Source organism: Macrobrachium nipponense, chromosome 8 (assembly GCF_015104395.2).
Source record: "Macrobrachium nipponense isolate FS-2020 chromosome 8, ASM1510439v2, whole genome shotgun sequence".
In the NCBI taxonomy this organism is placed as follows: domain Eukaryota; kingdom Metazoa; phylum Arthropoda; class Malacostraca; order Decapoda; family Palaemonidae; genus Macrobrachium; species Macrobrachium nipponense.
Genome location: NC_087203.1, coordinates 66002465 through 66026383, shown reverse-complemented (window position 1 = coordinate 66026383; position 23919 = coordinate 66002465). Strand labels below are relative to the sequence as shown.

Below are 23919 nucleotides of genomic sequence, written 5' to 3'. Positions count from 1 at the left end.
GTATGATTTTTTTCGGAAGAGTTACCGCACGGACGTAAGGAAAAAGTTTTTTCATAAATTCACCATAAATCGAAATATTGTGCTAGAGACTTCCAATCAGTTGCAAAATTAAGGTAAATGATTGAATATTACTAAAATATAAGAGTTTTAGCTTACAATTGCGTTTTTCGACCATTTCGGTAGAGTCAAAGTTGACCGAAGCTTGAAATTTTGGCAATTATCGTTATTTATATGAAAATATCTCAAAACTGATAAAAGCTACAATCATGAGTATTTTATTGTTGTATTCTACATAAAAATGCACACATTTTCATATATAATACTTCATGTAACGGCTAATTTACAATGGTACAAAAATTATGTCAAGGTGACGAAATAATTTCCGAGATGTGTCACAGATACTTTTTAGTGCGGCAAGAAAGAAATTCGCGCTTGCGCGCCTGCGTAATGGTTGTAAACAAAACAACACCTTGATCCGTGAACTTCCAGCATCCCCCAAGGCGCGAGATTCAAAAGTTTTCGGCTGGTAGGCCTATAAGTATTTTTCCGCGAATTTTAAAAAAAACTTCTGTAAGTCGACGTAAAATACGTCCAGTCTGCACATGAGAGACAAAAAATGTTGACGTAAAATACGTCCAGTCGGCAGTAAAGGGTTAAATGTATTGCATGAATAAGTTTTCCAATTTACAGCATCCTTTTACCAATAGAATACTTAAAGCACAAGGGGTAGATGCTGACCAATAGGAGAGCAGGACCTTATAGGGTGACTAGCATCAGGAACCAATGGGAGAGCGGGAGGATGGTGGCGAGTTTACTCAGTTGGCGGCGCGGGAGTTTTAAAATTGTTCTCGGTGGTCCGGGCGAATCTCGGGACTTTACAGCAACAACCTTTCGTATCTTGAAAACTTTTTGTATGTAGAGCTGTAAAATTTTTCGTATTTGCTTTCGTACCTCGAGTTTTTCGTAAGTTGAGCCTTTCACATGTCGAGGTACCACTGTACTTCCACAAATATTCTAAGAAAAAGGGTTGAACTAATCCAGCTTTGTATAAACCAATCTCACAACAGAGGCGGGCAGAGCGGCGAGCACACGTCTTCACCTGACGGCAGTCGAAAGCAAAGTGATATGTTTACCTCCAGTCGGGCGGGACTCCTGACCACCGGACAAGCAGTTACTGCCAAACTACCTTGTTAGTAAATCTTACGACCGGTCCAGCTGCCGCTGAATAGTAATTCCATATGTAAAGGACCGAGGGTTTGTATAACGTGTCGGAACAAATAATTCCATTAAAAAATTAGTTTCTTACAGCAAAAAAAAAATCATTTTCCTAAATAATTATTCCGGTGATAAGTGTCATAGTATTTGTAATTGCTGAGTACACTGACATTATTTGTTATTCTTCTACCATGTACCCTTTATTCATAATCTGTTTCAAGTACTACGGGACTAATATTCTATATATCTAATCTTTAAATTGTTGATGCTAAGGGAAAGTTAAACAGTGGAGTCTGGTGCCAGCAAGAAGCCTAAATATTAATTTTTTATGAGAGACCTGTTGGTGTAAGATTTTATTTACATAAAACACTCTCTTAAGTCAAAGTTACCATTTTAATTATTTCTACTTACCAGTGGACAGTTTGTTGTTTTTAATATCAACCCACAGCCTTTCTACTAGTGAGTCTAAATCAACTTCTTCAATATCAAGGCTTGATGAAAACTTCTGAATTACTGCACGAAAAACCTCCAATGATTTAGACCGAACTTTTGCATCCTTGTCGACTTTATACAGAAAAAGACTGTATTTCTGGAAGTAAATAAGTATTATTACAAAAAAATTAATAATGTCACAAAACACAAAGGCACATAACAATTCAATTTGAAACTTTATTAAAATCTCTGTTAAATAGATTATAACCTATTTTTAAACATTTTGGAAGGAGACCCTCTCGTAGACATGTTTTGTTAAAAATGATTGCTGCTTCAGCACTATTAATTTTGGAAAGAGTCTGATGTACATTTTACATTACAAAAATGTACAAGAAAGTGGAGTGCATCCTATCTGCTTAGTCATGATGGCAATACAGTCAATCACCGCTATTCGTGGTCTCGCAATTTGTGGACTCACTGATTCGCAAATAAGTACTATATATAGATGATGATGATGAATTAGCGGTGTAGTATGATGAACGACAATGAAGATACAACTGCAGCAAAGAAGAGGAATTACATCTCCTCTGAGGGCACCTTTTCCCTTTCTTCACGAGGCACTTCGTAAGAGGTTTCTGGAGGTACCACCTTGTTAAAGCAATTAAACATGTTCACTAAGGTGTTATGATAGTGCTGCATGAGTTCATTATGGCCATTAGAAAAATCTGTGGCTCTTTCCTCAGAATCATCACCAGCCCATTTTTGGGAAAGATTGGAACTGAGCAGAGAAAATGATATCTTTATAATAAAATATAAATTTTCATAATAAAATTTATATTTTATTATGAAAATAATAAAATATAAATCTTATTATTTATACTTACCTGCATACTGTTAAAGTTAGCTATATATCCGTGCCAATTAGGCGAGTCGGCATTAAAACGAAAAATCGAATGGCTGCCCGGATGACGGTCTAGTTTACTTGTTCTCCACCAGGTGTGTTTCGAATGTTTTAGCTTGTCAGAATTCTCCTTGACAGCCCACTAAGTTGTGGGGAGGCTGGGTGGGTCTATTTTAACAGTAGGTAAGTATCCAAATAATAAATTTCATTATGAAAATTTATCATTTGTGATGAATCTTACCTACTATTAAAGTAAGCTGATTCCCACTTTAAGAAGAGGACAGTGGGTAGTGCAGCTAGACAAAAATCTGCTCAGCCATTCAAGTTAAAGGTTTCTTGCATGAAACCCAAACCATTCTCACCTGATCTGGAATCCTTGGTGGATTTTACAACCACCAGAAGTTGGATTCCATTCAGGGAGCAAGGCTCTCATACATATGCAGCAAAGAGCAGCCCTGCGGAGAAAACCGCTTCGATTCAGCCAGAATGAAACAAGCGGTATGAGGGACCCCTGTGCCTGGGTCCAAAAGCCCTATAAAATGACAGTCACTTAAAACAAATACCTTTACGATATAAAGGTACGCTCCTATACAAAATTTGTACCTTCACCCTCCCCAAAATATTAAAAACCAGGATTTAAACAAAAGAGCCCTAAGAATTTCTCTTATTTCAGTTCAGGAAAAGACTACCCACTACTAATAGTGGATTAAGGGCTTTATTGCTTTCAAACATGATTCTGTATACTTAAGGTAGTGAGCGCCACATCAATCCTTTTCTGAAGTGACAAATTGACTTAACACTAAATGAAGTTACAACTGCTGCTCACATTGTGAATGTTTGCCTTCAATAAATGTACAGTGGTACCTCGAGATACGAAAGGCTCAACTTACGAAAAACTCGAGATATGAAAGCCAATGCGAAAAATTTAACGGCTCTACATACGAAAAGTTTTCAAGATACGAAAGGTTTCTGAAAGTCCGAGATTCGCCCGGATAACAATTTTGAAACTCGCGCCGCCATCTTAGTACTAGTAGACTCGCCACCATCCTCCTGCTCTCCCATTGGTTCCTGATGCTAGTCACCACCATGAAATCCTTCTCTCCTATTGGACAGCTTCCCTCCCATCATGCATCTTATACGTATACGTGGTGGCGTACCTATCTCGGCCTCTTCGTACCAACATCTTTATCGTACGCACACGGCATTCGTTCAGTCCAACGATTTAGTTTAGTAACGTAAATTCGTTTGTGATTTCGTTGCAGTACTATTATCGTGTTGTGCAAAAACTTTATTGTGTAACTTATACGTAAATTACGTACAAGATAACGTAGTCATGGGTCCCAAGAAAGTTGAAATTCAGGGAAAGAAGCGCATGCTCTCTTTGGAGACAAAGATGGAGATCATAAAGAAGTACGAAGCTGGTATGCGATTGAGTGTGATCGCAAAGGAATACGGCCGTAATCCGTCGACAATAGGCACCATCCTTAAACAGAAGGATGCCATCAAAGCAGCTACACCGTCGAAGGGCATCACTATTTTGTCCAGCAAAAGGATCCACGTGAACGAGGAGATTGAACGGCTGCTCCTCGTCTGGATAAAAGACAAAGAAACCGCTGGCGATATGGTAACAGAGACAGCAATCGCCCACAAGGCCAGCGCTATTTTTGGCAATTTGATTGCGCAGGCGGAAGACGACGGAGGGGAAGGGACTTCAACGCCAACCCCAGAGTTCAAGGCTTCGCATGGCTGGTTTGAGAAATTCCATAAACGGACTGGCATCCATTCGGTGGTGCGTCATGGGGAGGCTGCCAGCTCGGACACGAAAGCGGCCGAAGCATTTAAGAAAACTTTCGACGAGATGATGACCAAGGAAGGCTACAGTTCTCAGCAAGTCTTCAATTGTGATGAGACTGGCCTTTTTTGGAAAAAATGCCTCGTCGGACGTACATCACGGAGGAAGAGAAGAAGCTACCCGGGCATAAGCCTATGAAAGACAGGCTTACGCTCGCACTTTGTTCAAACGCCAGTGGGGATTGCAAGGTGAGGCCCCTACTTGTCTATCATTCCAAGACTCCTCGAGCCTTCAAGGCCCACAACATGCTGAAGGAGAAGCTTCCAGTGATGTGGAGGGCTAATGCAAAAGCCTGGGTAACGAGGCTTTTGTTCACCGAGTGGGTAAATCTGTGTTTCGGCCCGACAATGAAGAAATTTTTGGAAGAGAAGCGCCTCCCTCTGAAATGTCTGCTGGTGTTGGACAATGCCCCTCCCCACCCTCCTGGCCTCGAGAAAGATATCCTAGCGGAGTACTCCTTCATCAAGATTCTTTTTCTTCCGCCCAACACCACCCCTCTCCTCCAGCCCATGGACCAGCAAGTGATAGCGAACTTTAAGAAGCTGTACACGAAACATCTTTTCAAGAGATGTTTCGACATCACCGATACCACAAACTTCACCTTGCGTCAATTTTGGAAGGAGCATTTCGACATCGTCATTTGCATCCGACTCATCGACCAAGCTTGGCAGGAAGTTTCGAGGCGAACCTTGAATCCCTCGTCGAGGGAACTCTGGCCTGATGCCGTATCCGCCCGAGACTTCGAGGTTTTCGACGTGGGCGAAGCTGGTGCTGCAGAGTCAGAATCAGTTGACGATCCCGAAACTGTTTTGGAACCAGATCTTGACGAGATCGTTGCTTGCACTCGGCAAGTCCATGGGGCTGGTCGTCGAAGAGGACGACATCAACGACCTTCTTGAGGAGCACCAAGAGGAGCTTACGACGGATGACCTGAAGGAGTTGGAGGCCATGCAACATAACGTCGTTCAAGAGGAGTTCTCTAGCAGCGGCGAGGAAGAGGAGAACACAGAAATTAAGGATGTTCTAGCCGCTTTTCATAAAGTGCAATCATTTGTAGAAAAAAAGACACCCCGAAAAGGCTCACACAGGTCGTATGCTTGCGCAGTTCGATGACGTTTGCCTGAGTCGTTTCAAGAACATTGTGAAAAGTAGGCAGAAGCAATCTTCCTTGGATCGTTATTTTTGAAAGAGGCCTTCAGCATTAGCAGGAGTAAACAAAAAGGAAGAACCAAGTGATAAAAAACAGAAAGTTGAAAGCAAAGAGGAAGAACCAAGTGATAAACAGAACATTGAAAGTGGTGATGAAGTTGAAATTCTGTATATATATATATAAAAAAAAAACCTACGTAAAAGTAAAAAAAACAAAAAAGTAAAAAATCAAAAAAAGAAAAAAAAATTTAATTTTTAAGTTTTTTGTAAAGTTAAGTGTTACAGTTTTGTTAATGTGTTTTGTAAATTTCAGTTTTATAGTTTTCCTTAAATTTTTTGTGTTTTAGTAAAGTTAAGTGTACGTACGTTATCTGCCGTTTGTCCTCCTCCTTGGCCTCTTTCAGGCTCAACCTTCACAAATACATTCTAGGTTTTCTAAAACCACAAAACAAAAAGTTAACTTTGCTTTCAAGCTTAACCATTGGCAAAGACAGCTAGGTTTTCTAAAGCCACAAAACAAAAGGTTTAATTATTGCCTCTTCCAGGGTTAACCTTTGACAAGGACATCTATGTTTCCTAAAACCACAAAACAAAAGGTTAACTTTGCCTCTTCCAGGATTAACCTTTGACAAAAATGTTCAAGGTTTCTAAAAGATGATACAGGTGTTCTAGGTTTAACCTATTTGATTCAATTTTAATTGCCCCGACAGGACAGAGAAGTTTCCTCTTCTTCCACACTAAGGGGTTACATTGGAATTCCTACAAGTCACTGTAAAACAACATTTTAACATTACCCTTAGCTCTAAGGCAGAAAGCTAAAATAGCATTCCCTTTACAACAGCTTAAAGAAGGGTGCTGGCAACACCTTACAGTACTGATCCTCAGCAGATCTAAAAGTACTTGATGCAATACCAAGTAAAGTACATATGGAACGATAACTTTGAAGTAGGCAGTTTAAAGTCTTATTATCTCTAAACAGAAAACATTTATGTCTACAATGTTCCAGGTGCTGAAAATTCCTCTAGAATGGCACCTTCAGCAATACACAGACAACTGCTTCTGACCTCAGGCCACGGCTGTTTTAAATTAAGGACAGACCCTATGATACCTTATGGACAGATCTTATGATAACTTGAGAAAATCTTCTTATTGGGGACATTCTAACATCTCCAAGTAGTTAAGGAGATGCCTAAGTTAACCCTCTTACGCCGAAGCGGTAAAAAAAAATTGTCTCCCGTGTGCCGGAGGTGTTTCAGAGCGAGCGTGGAAGCGGAAAAAATATTTTTTTCAAAAAATCACAGCGCGCTTAGTTTTCAAGATTAAGAGTTCATTTTTGGCTCCTTTTTTTGTCATTGGCTGAAGTTTAGTATGCAACCATCAGAAATGAAAAAATTATCATTATCATATATAAATAATGCGATATATGATAGCGCAAAAACAAAATTTCATATATAATTGTATTCAAATCGCACTGTGCGCAAAACGGTTAAAGGTAACAAGTTACTTTTTTTTTCGTTGTAATGTACTCTAAATTGCAATCATTTTGGTATATAACACATTGTAAAACGATAAAAGCAACACAGAGAAAATATTATCACAAAATAATGCATGAAGTCATAACGAGCGGACGTAAACAAATACTTTTTTCAAAAATTCACCATAAATCTAAATATTGTCCTAGAGACTTCCAATTTCTTTCAAAATGAAGACAAATGATTGAATATTACTATACTGTAAGAGTATTAGCTTACAATTGCAGTTTTCGACCATATCTGACGAGTTAAATTTTGACCGAATGTAGAATTTTTTTATATATATATTTTTTATATGCAATTATTTCGGAAATAAGAAAAGCTACAACCTTCAAATATTTTTCGTTTTATTCTACATGAAATTGCGCACATTTTCATATATAAAACTCTATGAAATGCCTAATATGAAACGGAACAAATATTCCGAGAATGGTACGTACGCATTTAGGAGATTTGTGGCGGAGAATCCACGCGCGGAGGGAAGGAAAGATTTTTTAAATTCACCATAAATCTAAATATTTTGCTAGAGACTTCGAATTTGTTTCAAGATGAAGATAAATGACTGAATATTACTAGACTGTAATATTTTTAGCTTACAATTGCGTTTTTCGACCATTTCGGTAGAGTCAAAGTTGACCGAACGTGGTTTTTTTTCTATTTATCGTGATTTATATGCAAATATTTCAAAAATGAGAAAAGCTACAACCTTCAATTATTTTTTGTTGTATTCTACATGAAATTGCGCACATTTTCATATATAAAACTTTATGTAACGGCTAATTTAAAATGGTGCAAACATTACCACAATCGCACGTATGATTTTTTCGGAAGTTACCGCGCGGACGTAAAGAAAATGTTAGTTTTTTCATAAATTCACCATAAATCGAAATATTGTGCTAGAGACTTCCTATTTGTTGCAAAATGAAGGTAAATGCTTGAATATTACTAGAATATAAGCGTTTTAGCTTACAGTTGCGTTTTTTTACCATTTCGGTAGAGTCAAAGTTGATCGAAGGTTGAAATTTTGGCAATTATCGTTATTTATATGAAAATATCTCAAAACTGATAAAAGCTACAACCATGGGTTGTTTTCAGTTGTATTGTGCATGAAATTGCGCACATTTCCATATATAAAACTTTATATAACGGCTAATTTTAAAATGGTGCAAACATTACCACAATCACATGTATGATTTTTTTCGGAAGAGTTACCGCACGGACGTAAGGAAAAAGTTTTTTCATAAATTCACCATAAATCGAAATATTGTGCTAGAGACTTCCAATTAGCTGCAAAATTAAGGTAAATGATTGAATATTACTAAAATATAAGAGTTTTAGCTTACAATTGCGTTTTTCGACCATTTCGATAGAGTCAAAGTTGACCGAAGCTTGAAATTTTGGCAATTATCGTTATTTATATGAAAATATCTCAAAACTGATAAAAGCTACAATCATGAGTATTTTATTGTTGTATTCTACATAAAAATGCGCACATTTTCATATATAATACTTCATGTAACGGCTAATTTACAATGGTACAAAAATTATGTTAAAGTGACGAAATAATTTCCGAGATGTGTCACAGATACTTTTTAGTGCGGTAAGAAAGAAATTCGCGCTTGCGCGCCTGCGTAATGATTGTAAACAAAACAACACCTTGATCCGTGAACTCCCAGCATCCCCCAAGGCGCGTGATTCAAAAGTTTTAGGCTGGTAGGCCTATAAGTATTTTTCCGCAAATTTAAAAAAAACTTTTGTAAGTCGACGTAAAATACATCCAGTCGGCACACAGGAGACAAAAAATGTTGACGTAAAATACGTCCAGTCGGCGTAAGAGGGTTAATGGAAGTGTATGGATATAAAGGTCCTTGTAGGCAGTTTTTTTCTTGAATCCCCAATTGCCAAAACACTGCACTTCCACAGAATGAATGATCAAACCAATGTGTTGTTTCATTTCACTCAAAGTAGCAAACTCCCCATAAAGACTTTGTTTCTGACCAGGAATAAACTAAGCATCCTGATGTTCTTTCCACTGCCCTGACAAATGAAAAGTTTTACCAGTTGTAGTGCTGACCATTCTATGTTGCATGAAAGTGTAATGATACTAGTTAAACTCTGTGTTGCATGAAAAAGGGAAAAGACCAAAACCTGGACTTAGGTTTACTAACAAAATGGGCAATTCTTGGTTACAGAGTCCTCCTACTTTCCTGGAGCCAAAGATGATTCTGGATTACTTACCAATTTAATGAATGTAATCTGTAAGTCATAATTTTTATGCTGAAACTGTACATTAATTGAGCATGATTATCTGGAAAAATCCACAGTGAGGCCATGTTTTCTAATAAGGAAAAGCCCTTACCATATAGGAAGTTTCCTTCAGGCCTAAAATTCTTCAAGAAGCATATGCCTATTCATCTTTGACCAACAAGCATGCATAATTAAGTATCATCCCCACATCACAAGATAAGAATGGGGATTTACAGAATTAAAAATATAATGCATAGAAATTGGGCCAGAAGCAACAAGTCCTTGGCCTTTGGAATACTGTTGACAGAGTTGGCCAACTTGAATCACTGATTAAGTAGAAACCAATGGGCAACAAAGTCCCTGACAAAACTTATGGAGGGCTGCACACTAACTCAAACAAAGTGCACAGAACAGGACTACCTTCTTGTAAAAACATCTTGAAGGAACTTGCATGACTGATGATGTATTGGTAAGTGGAATATGTTCTGCATGTGTATCACTAGTCTGACTGTTCTTTGGAAAGGGACTAAAACCATGCTAGAAAACCAAAAAGTATGTGGGCAGACACTTCCTGTTATTCAGTCTCCAAATGTCCAAGAATATCTCCAATTACTTATGGAGCTCGTCCCAAAGAGTTACCATTGGACCATCATTTCCTCTATATGCAACCTCCTACTAAAAAGAGAGACTTACAAGAGATTTCCGCTGAAGAAGACAAAGGAAGCTATAAGAGGGAGATTAAACCAGTTAGTGGACAGATAAGAGTAATTTTTTAGAAGAATCGTGCAAATGATGATACAAACATCAAATTTGGCACAATTGTTCTCCAAGGGATACTAATCAAATCTGCCCGATTGGCGAAGTGAAAATCCAAAATGGCAGCCATTTTTCAAGATGGGCGCCAAAATAACCACCCGAAGTTGATGTTTTGCATAGAAATATTTGTAGTTGTCCGAATTGAATGATCGAAGTGTGGATTCCTATGTTTTAAGCCTGCTGATGTATATTTTCTAGTTTATAACATGGTTAAGGCACTGTATTAAAGGAGTCATTGTCGGGCACTACCAAGGCACATTGGTGACATCACTGCTGTCAGCTAAGTAGGAAATTTATGTTGGCATCACACTGCAACAATCTACTAGTATTCCAAATGCAGCCTCATCAACCCTAAATCAGTTAGGCAGCCGCACCTGAATGGACAGGACGTGATTCATTTGCGCTAACTAGAGGCAAGAAAGTTGCTCTGACTTAAGTTCAACACAGCAAAACAACTTACTTCGTAATCACCCTCAGCTTAGTTTCAAAACATAACACTGACTGCTGTTTGTATTTTATAATACAAACAAATAGTAATATGAAAATAAATATATTATTGGATGAAGTAAAGTAAAACAAAACTTTTATCCAAGGAAAAGATGCATATCTATTATCTTTGTATTTTATCATGATACCAATATATGATTATTACATACTCAAATTTTATAGCTCATGTAAGATGCGACCCCCTCAAAATTAGCTCCAAAATTAGGGCTTCAAAAGTCGCATGATACACAAGTATATATGGTATTTGCGCACACAGGGGGGGGGGTGTCTGGTACGCATACCCCGCAAATACGGGGGGACCACTGTATACATATACATACAGTAGTTCCTCAGACTTTGAACTTCATCCATTCCGGAAGGCTGTTCGAAGTACAATTTGTTCGAAATATGAAACAAATATCCCCATAAGAAATAAAGGGAATCGAAATAATTTGTTCCAGCCAACCCACAAAGTCCCCCTTTTCACATTTTTTCTATTATTAATGTGTTCTAAAGTTGAATTAAGAATTTAAGGTAATGAAACAGTACTTTATATAAAGTAAAATTTTCAAAATTTTATTTTTTCTGTGTACGATTTACATACTGTTTAGTGAAAGTGGCGACTGGCCGGCTGGGGGATGGAGGGAGGAGAGATGGGAAGCATTTACGGAAACTGAAATGGTCGCAGACTCACAGTAGGCAAAGGTTAATAGCAAAATCAATTTTATTCACATTTTACAAGGATAATCAAAGGAATCAATAGTGTGTGTCTGAGAGAGAGAGAGGAGAGAGAGAGAGAGAGAGAGAGAGAGAGAGAGAAATCGGCTTGTTTACACTTGGATCTTAACCCTCTTACGCCGAAGCCCTAAAAACCATAATGTCCCCCGTATGCCGAGGCAGGTTTAAAGTGAGCGCGGAAGCGAAAAAAATATTTTTTTCAAAAAATCACAGCGCACTTAGTTTTAAAGATTAAGAGTTCATTTTTGGCTCATTTTTTTGACATTGCCTGAAGTTTAGTATGCAACCATCAGAAATGAAAAAAAATATCATAATCATATATAAATAATGCAATATATGGTAGCGACAAGAAAAAAATTCATACATAATTGTATTCAAATCAAGCTGTGCGAAAAACGGTTAAAGCTAACCAGTTACTTTTTTTATCGTTGTATTGTACACTAAATTGCGATCATTTTGATATATAACACATTGTAAAACGATCAAAGCAACACAGAACAAATATTATCCCAAAATGATGCATAAATTCGTAACGCACGGACATACAAAAAAGTTTTTTTCAAAAATTCACCATAGATCTAAATATTGTTCTAGAGACTTCCAATTTGTTTCAAAATAAGGATAAATGATTGAATATTACGATACTGTAAGAGTTTTAGCTTAGAATTGCAGTTTTCAACCATTTCGGATGAGTTAAAGTTGACCAAATGTTGAAATTTTTATATATATATTTTTTATATGCAAATATTGCAAAAATGAGAAAAGCTACAACCTTCAAATACTTTTGTTTGTATTCTTCATGAATTTGCGCACATTTTCATATATGAAACTCTATAAAACGCCTAATATGAAAAGGAGCAAATATTAGGAGAATGCGACGTACACATTTCGGCGCGATTCAAAAGTTTTCGGCTGGTAGGCCTATAAGTATTTTTCCGCGAATTAAAAAAAAAACTTTTTTGATTCGACGTATAATACGTCCAATCGGCATATGGGAGACATTTTGACTCAACGTTTAATACGTCCAATCGGCGTAAGAGGGTTAAATGCACGAAAGAGATTAATTATGCCACAATACATCAACTTACTGTTAAAAACAGCAGACTTTAAAATAAACATAAGGATTTTGCAAAAAAAAAAAAAAAAAAAAAAAAAAAGTAATAAGTCAAGAATGTTTGCAGTACCTTACCTTGTGAGAGAGCATCTGCAGGTGACTACTGCCTCTGGTCAGCACTCTCACTTACACTAAAAACCATAACCATACCCTAACCATAAAAAAAGTGGAGGGTACTCAGGGTACAGTGTACCCCTAGGCTTCCCCAATGACTCAAAAACCTTCAAATCTAAAGCAAGGAGATAGGAGAGGGGAAAACAGGTCTCCCTATGCTTCCTTTCCCAACACCATAACTACCACCGACAACAGTCCAAATCTACAACAATTTTCAAAAAGTCCTAACGTCCTTTAAGTAATGTGATGTGAAAACTTATTTCAACCTCTAGAACATCGATTGCAGAACGGAGGATAGCGACATGTTATGTCTCAAAGCTAATGAAGTCGCCACTGCAAGAATTTTGTGAGCCTTCACTTTCAGTACACGGAGTCTGATCTTGCACTTGAGCGTGAGCTTCTGAAATCAGACTCCTCAAGAAGAATGAAATAGCATTCTTGGAGAGAGGACGGGAGGGTTCTCTCACCAAACACCAGAGTCAATCCGAATTGCCTCTCAACATTTCTGTCCTAATCAAGTAGTGTCCGATGGCTCTGACAGGACATAAAGAATGTTCCTCATCTTCTGCTCACACAATGTCCATCAAGTTCTTAATTATGAAACAATGAGGCCAAGGATTCAATGGATTCTCATTCTTTGCAAGGAACTACTTTACATAAGAACACACTGCATTATTCTGGGCGACACCTACTTCTTTACTAATTGCTTGTAATTCACTTATCCTGCCTGCCATGGCTAAAGCGACTAAGGAAAGAGTCTTCTTCGTTAAATTCCTTAATGAAGAAGCATTAAGAGGCTCAAACTGCAGACTGAAAATCCAGTTCAACACAACATCCAAGTTCCAGTTGACTACCCCAGACTTAGCTACTTTTGAGGACTCAAAAGATTTAATAAGGTCACTGATGTCCTGGTCGTTCGAGATGTCGAGCCCTCTATGTTTAAAACAGATGAACGCATGGATCTACATCCCTTAATTGTAGACGTTGACAGCTTTCTAGAATCCCTCAGATATAACAGGAAATCTGCGATCTCTGTTATAGAGGTCTTAGAAGAAAAGATGTGATTTTGTCTGCACCACAATCTAAAGACTCTCCACTTCGACTGGTAGAGCTTGGCAGAAGAGCTTCTTCTAAACCTCGCAATAGCTTCTGTCGCTCTTCGCGAAAAGCCTTTTGCTCTAATAAGATCACTAGCAGTCTGAATCCTGTCAGGGCCAGAGTATATAATCCATGGTGATACCGGATGAAGTGGGATTGTTTGAGCAGATATGGATTTTGTGGAAGAAGCTGCAGGAGATAAATAGGATGGATAGCTCTGTAGCAAAAAAAAACAATAAAGATGTGTAAGCTGAAGAAGGGGTCTTCCAATTACTTGTCTCCTTCTTTTTCAACTGAAGATGCAGAAGTAGTTGCAAAGTCCTTAGTAGCAGTTGACATTTTCTTGAAACATCCTAAAATATTGTCCAGTCACTGTTTAATGAGGGTGAAAGAGGATCCGACAACACTGAAGTTTGTTGTAATGGCATTGGTGCCAGAAACTCTCTATCTCTTGTCATGAGGATCCCCATGAGCTTAAAGACTCTGAATGCTCATCCAAAGCTGTAAGTCTATGATCAGATGAGTTCTGAAGTCTTCAACTGCTCAGATGAACAAGATTACTCGAACTTAGGCGTAAATGTATGCTCAGAAGCGCAAAGGAGCTCTGGCACCAGAGGACGTTAGGTGCAAGTGGATGCTCAGGAGCAAAAACTGCTCAGGTGCAAATGGGTGCTCAGAAGCAAATGACTGAACATGCGCAAATGGGCGCTCAGGCAACAACAGGAGTTTGTCTGGTGCCGAGCGGTGTGGCACCAGTGGGGGCTTAGACACTAAAGGTCGATCTGTAAAAAGTTCATTCACTGACTCACCAAACTGGTGTTACGGCACGCCTACATCTTGAAGATTCCCCCACTAGTACTTGACGTTCGTCTACACATTCATTTGAAAACATTTTTGGGCTGTCCCAAAAACTGTATGAGGGAACTGCCTCTTTTACTTTCTTACAAGGCACCTGAGGGGTGCACAACACTTCTGTTACTGACTTGCTTGACTTGCCACTGTTGCGCCATTGGCGCCCATGTTCTGGACTTGAATCCGCTGAACTAGCCAAAAGGCAGTGGCTTCCTGGAATACGCCTTTCCAATGCTATCAATCTCTGAGAAACAAGGCTAGTCCATTCTTAAACAAAGGTCTAGACAGGTTCTTAACAGAGCACCACAGATTAAGAATCGCCCAGAATGTCATTAGTTCTAAGCAAGTAGTATTTTAAAGATAACTGGACACAACGATCAGCTCTTTCCACATCATTAGATCCCAGAACTTCTGTCAGGCTCTAAATAGAGAAAGAACGAGGCCATGGGTTAGAGGGGGACTCGTTCTTGGCCAAAAACCAAAGGGAATATGAGCAGATAGCATTCCCTTTCGAAAAGCCTACCCTTTCATCCATGGCATGTATTTCACTGATCCTCTTTGTCATCGCCAAAGATATTGGAAAAGGGGTTTTTCTAGTCAAGTTTCTTAGGGAGATAGAATGCTTAGATTCAAAGTGAGGACCTGACAACAAATTCAAAGCTGTCGAGATTCCAAGGTACTGCAGGCAAATCTTTACTCTTGGAGGTGTCCAAAGACTTAATAAGATCCGAGATGTCCGGATTGGAGGACAAGTCCTTTCCTCTATGACGAAAGACTGAACCCAACATGGCTCTGAAGCCATTAATGGTGGATGTTGAAAGTCTCCTCACTGATCTTAATTGCAATAAGAAGTCTGCTATTTGGGTCACTGAGGTCTGAGAAGAGGAGACATTGGTGCGCCTGCACTACTCTCTCAAGATCCTCCACTTATTTTGATAGATGTCTTTAGAGGATTGCCTTCTGCATCTAGTGACTGCCTCTGCAGCCACTCTAGAAAATCCTTTCTTACTAAGGAGTTTCTTGACAGTTTGAAACCTGTCAAGGCCAGAAACGACAGTCCTTGGCAGAACCTCTGGAAGTGGGGTTGTCTGAGTAGCTGCCTCTTTTGACAAAGCGCCCTTGGAAAATCTGCTAGGTGGTCGATGACATCGGTAAACCATTCCTTCAATGGCCAGAAAGGTGCTATCAGAATTAGATAGACATTCTGTTTGACAAAAACTTAACACCTGTCTTATTTCGTCGAGATGATTTGTCCATGATGGCTTAGCTAGTCTGCTTAAACATTGATCCTTCCTTGGATGAACCTGGTAATTATTCTGGTGCTGTTCTGGTCTGCCCAGAAGAGAAGATCTCTCGCTGCCTCGTACAGGGAGAAAGACACTCCCTCCTTGCTTTGTTATGTAAAAGTGTGCTGTCATGTTGTCTGAGTGGACTACAATTGTCTTGTTCTTTGCCTCTTGAGAGGACTGAAGGCCTAAAGAACAGAATTTAGTTCTTTCACATTTGTGGAAAGACCTTTGTTATGGGGACCATATCCCTGATGCCTCGCTTTTCTCTAAACAAGCTCCCCATCCCAGGTCCGACACATCTGAGAAGTTCAGGTCTGGGCTCAACGGGAAAAGACTTTCAGTGCAAGTATCTCTCCTTTGAGTTCCACCAGAGAAGGTCCTCCTTTATCTCTCTCATCACTGGAAACATATAAGAGTCTGGAAGACCCTTCTTGTTCCAGCTCAGGGGTATGAGATGTAGTCTGCCCAGATGTATGAATTGTTTAACTGACAATAGAAAACTGACGAGGCTCATCCAAGTGTTGGCTTAGCATTTTTCTAGAGAAAGAATTTCCCGTACTTTCTTTAGGCAAGATTCTATTCTTTTCGAGGTCAGAAAACCCGAAAATCCTTAGACACTATTACCATTCCCAACTGGTGGTTTACTGGAATTCCTAATTCTTGTACAATCATACCCCTACATACGAAAAATCCAGGTTACGAAGGCAAAGACGAAGATTTTTTTGCTTCTGTGTACGAAAATAATTCAGGTTGTGAAAGGGTGTACTGAAAAGTCCGAGATTCGCCCTGGCCGCCAAGAACAATTTTAAAACTTGCGCGCCACCAACTCAGCAGACTCGCCACCATCCTCCCCCTCTCCAATTGGTTCCTGATGCTAGTTACCACCGTAGGATCCTGCTCTCCTATTGGTCAGCATCTATTCCATCATGCATCTACGTAAGTGAGTTCCTCGACCATTTCGTTTTGGCAGCGTTATCGTACAAACGTGGAATTCGTTCGTTCACATAGATTTAGTTCGTTAACGTAAATTCATGTTAGTGATTTTGCTTTCATTGTACTGTAAGTTAATTTATCGTGTAGTGTGTGAGCTTAATTACTTATGTTATTAGCCATGGGTCCCAAGAATATTGCTGAAGTTCATGGAAAAAGGATAATGCTTCCTATGGAGATGAAGATGAAGATAATCAAGAAGTGTTAATGTTTTCTGCCATTTGTTAATGTGTTTCGTAAAGTTTAGTGTTAATGTTTTCTGCCATTTTTTAACGTGTTTCATAGAGTTAAGTGTTCATGTTTTCTGTGTTTGAACTCCTCCTCTGTCGCCACTTTCGGACATCGCCCCACATGAAAGGTAAGGTTCCACATTTTACTACATACGTATGTAGATGTACGTACAGTATTTCTTGTACACTGTACACTAATATACTTTATTTACAGGTACAGTAACAGTTAGGTTAGGTATTGAATGGTCCAAATTGTTGTATTTCATTGTTTACTTGTCAATTTAGCTTTACAGTGGGGCCTTGCTTAGTCGCGGATCAGCAATCACGGATTCAGTTAATCACGGGTTTTTCCTTGGACCACTTCTCAGTCTATATCGCTGGTATGAATCCCAGCATCACAGGCTTGTCTATGGTAGGATAAGCCTCGTCTGGTTCCGATAACCAGCAAATGCATTAACAGATTCACATTATGATATTAACTGACAATAAAGGTAATAAAACCATTCTCACCTTATATATTATTGGCATATCTTCATAATATATAGCCTATTCATGGAATAATTCCACATCATTGACATCAACTTGTAGTTGAGTGGCCAGCAGCAATGTAAACATTGAGTTACACTTCACAGCGACCTTTGTCATTCTTAACATATTCATAAATGTTCTAAAAATGTTAATAGTAGTAGTGTTATTACAGTAACAATAACATTTAGGAAAACATTAATTTTCAATTCGAACTTCATTATTGTTTTGGTATAACGTAATCAACTTCTCTTAACACTGCAGTCATACAAACAATAATTGTCATAGATTATCGTATTGTTGTTAGCGATCGGCGACGAAGCGTAAACGTAATAAAACCATTTTTACCTTATATATTATTGTCATATATTCATAATAAAATGCATAGCTTATATATTATTGGCTTATCTTCATACTAAAAAGCCTCTTCAAGGAATAATTCCTTGGGGAATGCATTTTTCAAAAGACAAAAATACACTTTACAAGTTCACAGTATGCACTGATTACTTTATTTTGATGTGATTACATTAATATTACAGTATGGTACTGTAAGCTGTAAGCAGTAAAGTAACTATTTTTTATCATAAATGTATATTCATTCACGAAAAAAATAAGTATGATGACCGTGACGTCACCAAACCTACAGTCTCATTCGTACATACTATTTTTACATAATGTGATAGTGGTTACACCATTCTACAAACTACATTGTATTTTACATAAGTATCCTCTAAACTCTATCATAAACAACTTTACATACTTTTTTTTTTTTGAGCCCAAATACTATATCCCAGAAAATTAACAAAATTGCGAATTTTATCATAGAGCAAGATTCATTAATTACTGTGTTTTCTTCTTTTCATGACTAAATGCATTTTTAGGATAAACTCATTGACACATTTTCAAATATTATGAATGTAAATAGCAAAATCTCTCTCTCTCTCTCTCATCACTTACAGAAAAAAACTATAATACTGATCATTTTTGTCATAATAAAAGAACAAGATGGTCCCCGACATTTGTAGGTACAAATGTGTTGCCATATTTTTATTCTTTCTGTGATTTACGAAACTGTGTTTCAATAGAACTTTTATAGTGACTAAATGATTATCACATATTATAACATTATACAAGAGAATATCTTATCACTGTCGATGTTTCATTTCTTATCACCATGAAAATATTTAAAATACAAATTTCATTGTTATTCTCGAGCTAAGCTAGTCAAGTTACTCTCGTCCCAAGCTGCTCTCTCAAGCTATTCAACAATTACTCTCCTCCTAAGCTGCTCTCTCTCTCTCTCTCTCTCTCTCTCTCTCTCTCTCTCTCTCTCTCTCTCTCTCAATGAAATATGAATTACTGTATCATAATATCATAAACTATTATGTACAAATTTAAAAATAATAATTCCATTAATAAATTAGTTTCTTTTAGCAACAATTGTTTTCCAAAATAATTCTTTTGGTAATAAACGTCTATCAGCTGATTCTAAACGTAAACAAAAGACAAAAATGAAATTTTCATTAGTAAAATGAAGTTTAATTGTATACTTACCGAACAATTATACAGCCGTGATTTCTACGAGCGGCAGGAGACTAAATTCAAATTTAGCGCGTAGGCGTCGCCAACACTGGTGGTGATGACGTCATCTCCCTCCACTCGCGGGAGAACCAGGTACAACTGCCCAGGTGAATCCAATTCTTTCTGCCCGTCCGTCCACCTAAGGGGAGGAGGGTGGGTATAATCATAATTGTTCGGTAAGTATACAATAAAACTTCATTTTACTAATGAAAATTTCATTTTTATTGTAGTGTCTTACCGAACAATTATACAGCTGATTACACATTGATGGGAAGGTGGGATTCAGTGGACCACTAGTATTTCTAAATGGGTCACATTTATTACAATACCAGTAAACACTCAAGGTGTCTGTTGTACCTTACCTTGTAAGAGAGCTACAGCAGACTGTTACTGCCTCTGGTCGGTGCTCTTCTTACTATTGTAGAGGAATTGGAATTTGACCAAAGTTAGCCTCTACAGGAGTGGAATCCTTCCGTAGTTCAAGCGAGTCAAGGCTGACTGATGGAGGATAGCAACAACAAAGATTGCCCTTGCCCTGGGCTAAGGCCAGCAATTCAATCATACAAAACATTTGTCACCAGCACCAGATTTAAAAACATATATACCCAACCATTATAAAATCTGACCTAACAGACTGGTGAGTATCCCAGGTACTCAGTACCCCCAGCTTCCCTTGAACTCGACGACCTATTTCAAGGCGAAAAGTTAGCATAGAGGTGACGACCCCTGTGCCGTTTCTCCCAACACCATGCCAGAAACCGCCACCGGACCTAACGTTCTGCAATTCTCGAAAACCGTTTCTATCTCTTTGAGATAATGGCTCGCAAAAACCGAATTCGATCTCCAGAACGTACTCTGAAGAATCGAAGCTAGAGATAAATTCTTTCTAAATGCTAAAGAAGTTGCCAATGCTCTAACTTCGTGAGCTTTAACTCTCAGAACGGAAAGATTGTCGTTCTCGGACTGCGAGTGAGCTTCCCTGATAAGCTCTCTAATAAAGAACGATATAGCATTCTTAGAAAGAGGACGAGAGCGATTTTGAACCGAGGTCCAGAGCTTAGAAGATTGGCCTCTAACCTCTTTAGTGGCAAGAAGATACTGCTTAATTGCCCTGACTGGACATAAGAGCCTTTCTTCCTCCTCATGTCCAACCAAATCGGATAAGTTCCTAACCACAAAACTCCTCGGCCAAGGATTAGACGGATTCTCGTTTTTGGCTAGAAAGGCCAAAGATACCGAAAACACAGCATTGCCTTGAGAGAAACCGACTCTTTTGTCTATAGCGTGCAATTCGCCGACACGCTTTGCAGAAGCTAGTGCAATAAGAAAAAGTGTCTTCTTAGTCAAGTTCCTGAGTGAAGCCGACTTCAAAGGTTCAAACGGTGGCCCCATGAGGAACTTAAGCACCACATCTAAGTTCCAAGCCACTGTATCCTGCGGGAGCTTAGTGGTTTCGAAAGACCTAATGAGGTCCGACAGATCTGGGTTGGAGGAAATATCCAAACCCTGATGTCGAAAAACCGAAGAAAGCATGGCTCTATATCCTCTGATCGTAGATGGAGCCAGTTTCTTAGACTCCCTAAGAAATAGAAGAAAATCTGCTATTACCGTTAAAGAGGTCGCAGAAGTAGAGACTTTAGCACCTCCACACAACTCTCTGAAGATTCTTCACTTCCCTTGATAGAGTTTGTTAGAAGACTCTCTCCTACAACGAGCGATAGCTTCTGCAGCTCTTCTTGAAAACCCTTTTGCTCTGACAAGATTCCGGACAGTCTGAACCCTGTCAGAGCTAGAGCGGACAGGTTTTGGTGGTACCTTTTGAAGTGAGGTTGTTTGAGAAGCCACTTCTCTGGAGGAAGAAGTCTGGGGAAGTCTACCAACAACTGGAGAAGGTCCGGGAACCACTCTTTCCTGGGCCAAAAGGGAGCGATTAACGTCAGTGTTACATTGCTGTGCGACATAAACTTGTTCAGCACCTCTCTTATTAGACCGAACGGAGGGAATGCATAAGCTTCCAGACCCGACCAATCCAACAGCATTGCGTCCACCGACCAAGCTAGAGGATCTGGAACTGGAGAACAAAAGAGAGGAAGACGGTTGTTCCTTGATGTCGCGAACAGGTCTATGGACGGTCGTCCCCAAAGGAGCCAAAGTTTCTGACAAATCTTGTTGTCCAAAGTCCACTCCAGAGGTAACACTTGCTGTTGACGGCTTAGCTCGTCCGCCAGGACATTCATCTTTCCCGGAACAAATCTCGGGACTAGCTGAACATTCGCTTCGTTCGTCCACAGGAGGAGGTCCTTGGCTACTTCGTACAGAGAGAAAGACTGAGTCCCCCCCTGTTTCCGCACCTAAGAGAGAGCCGTGGAGTTGTCGGAATGCACTGCCACTATCTGACCTTCTACTATGCTCCGAAACTGTCTGAGCCCCAGGAAAATTGCTAGAAGTTCCTTTACATTTATGTGGAACTTCTTCTCCTTCTCTGACCAAGCTCCTGAAGCATGGTGATTCCCCAGCAGGGCTCCCCAACCTGTGTCCGACGCGTCGGAAAAGAACTGTAGGTTCGGGAGGATGGGTCGTAAATCTAACCCTTCTTCCAATCTTGCCCGAGACAGCCACCACCTTAGATCCTCTTTTATTTGGTCTGTGACAGGAAAGGTAATCGAGTCCGGTTGCGTCTTCCTGCACCAAGAAGCTCTCAGAAAGAACTGCAGAGGTCTCATGTGCAGTTTTCCCAACGTCACAAATTTCTCCACTGACGTCAATTTGCCCAGGAGCCTCATCTACTGCTTGGCAGAACTTACCTTTTTGTCCAAGAACTCTTGAACTGTCTCCAGGCAGCCTTGGACCCTCTTCGGGGACAGAAAAACCCGAAAAACTTGAGCATTCAGAGTCATCCCCAAATAAAGGATGCTCTGTGATGGAACTAACTGGGACTTCTGTTTGTTGACCAGAATTCCTAACTTTCTGGCAAGATCCAGAGTTGTTCCAAGGTCCTCCATGCACCGACTCTCTGATTCCGACCGGAGAAGCCAATCATCCAGATAGAGGGAGATTCTTACTCCAAAGATGTGCAGCCAGCTGCCTATCGGGGATAGAACCCTGGTGAAAACTTCAGGAGCGGTCGCCAGTCCGAAGCAAAGCGCCCGAAACTGAAACACCTTGCCTTCGAACATGAACCTCAGGTACTTCCAAGATTCGCGATGTATCAGAATGTGAAAATAAGTGTCTTGCATGTCCAGAGAAACCATCCAATCCCCCTGTCTGATGGACTCCAGAACCGACCGAGTGGTCTCCATATGAAATTTTGTTTTCTGGACATGCAAGTTCAGGGCGCTCACATCCAACACCGGCCTCCAGCCCCCTGATGACTTGGGAACTACAAAAAGGCGATTGTAAAAGCCTGGAGGAAATTCCCCTTCTATCTGCTCTATAGCTTCTTTGAGAATAAGCGCTTCCACTTCCGCGGCTAGCGCCAGAAATTTGTCTGAGCCCAGAGAGTATGCCTGGAATGGAATTGGCACAGGTGAGAGCGAGGGAGGTGAAACTAGAGGAATACGGTAGCCGAACTTGAGTACTTGAACTACCCAGGCTTCTGCTCCTCTGATTTCCCATTCCTCCCAAAACAGAGCCAGCCTGCCTCCCACTGGTCGCAAATTCGACTTCGGCCGAAAGAAGCGCTTGGGTTTTCTCCCTCGAAAAGGCGCTTGGGCCAGAGGGGAAACGGAAGGAACAGTCTCCAAAGGAGCTTTAGATCTCTTAGTAGACTGTACCAGCAAATCAGAAGTAGATTTCTTATCTAGCGCCGACGAAATTGACGACACTACATCGTCTGGAAAGAGGTTATCTTTCACAAAAGGAGCAAACAAGAGAGCAGACTTCTGTTGGGAAGTGACCCCTTTAGAAGCAAAGGAGCACCAAAGTTGCCTTTTCTTAAGGGTACCAAAGGCGATGAGCGAAGCTAACTCATCACATCCATCCCTAATGGATTTGTCCGCACAGGACAGAACACCAATCCAATCCTCCGCTAAATCCTGTGAAAGAGAAGGACAGTCTTCGATCTTGGCTGCTAAAGCGCCAATAGTCCAATCAAGAAAGCTAAAAACTTCCAAAAGTTTAAATTGGTTCTTTACAACGTGGTCCAACTCAGGCGCTGTAAAGAAGACTTTCGCTTTGGCGAAAGCAGATCTTCTAGAGGAGTCAATTAAACTGGAGAAGTCTCCCTGGGAGGAGGCAGAAACTCCCAGAGAAGGAGCTTCCCCAGTTACATAAAACCTATACCTCTTACGAAGCAACTTAGAGGGAGGTTAAGCAAACAGCGCCTTCCCTAAGTCTCTTTTCATAGACATCCATTTCTCCGTCTCTTTCAACGAATGTCTAACCGCTTTAGATAGAACAAGTTTTGGGAGGAGAGGGTCTGAAGTTTTCCTCCTCATCAAAAAAGTTGAAATTGGGGAGCGCGGAGCCGCTTTCTCAGAATAATCTGGATAAGATACCAGAAGAAACCTAAGGAGACGTGAATAACACGAAAGGTGATGTGACTCTTCCTCCTCTACCTCTTTCTCATTCTCCGATACCGCCGAAGAAGTAGACGGGACTACAACAGGATCTGAAGGCTTCGAACCACCCTTGGACTCATCCATCCAGTTGGTTAACATCTCTAACTGCTTGCGCAAAGGCGCCAGAGACGAATCAAAAACAGTTAATGGAGGCTTGGAAGAGCCTAAATGTTCTTCAGGAGGAGGAATAACTACTTGC

General features: G+C 39.8%; 1 protein-coding gene across 1 annotated transcript in view; it reads right to left on the bottom strand.

Annotated features, from left to right (window-relative positions):
* Positions 1-23919, bottom strand: part of LOC135222815 (DNA-dependent protein kinase catalytic subunit-like) — a 763170-nt gene that overhangs the window by 673424 nt on the left and 65827 nt on the right. The window contains exon 3 of the mRNA XM_064261121.1: positions 1627-1804. Within this exon, the coding sequence (XP_064117191.1) occupies positions 1627-1804 (178 nt within the window). The remainder of the gene's footprint in view (positions 1-1626; positions 1805-23919) is intronic.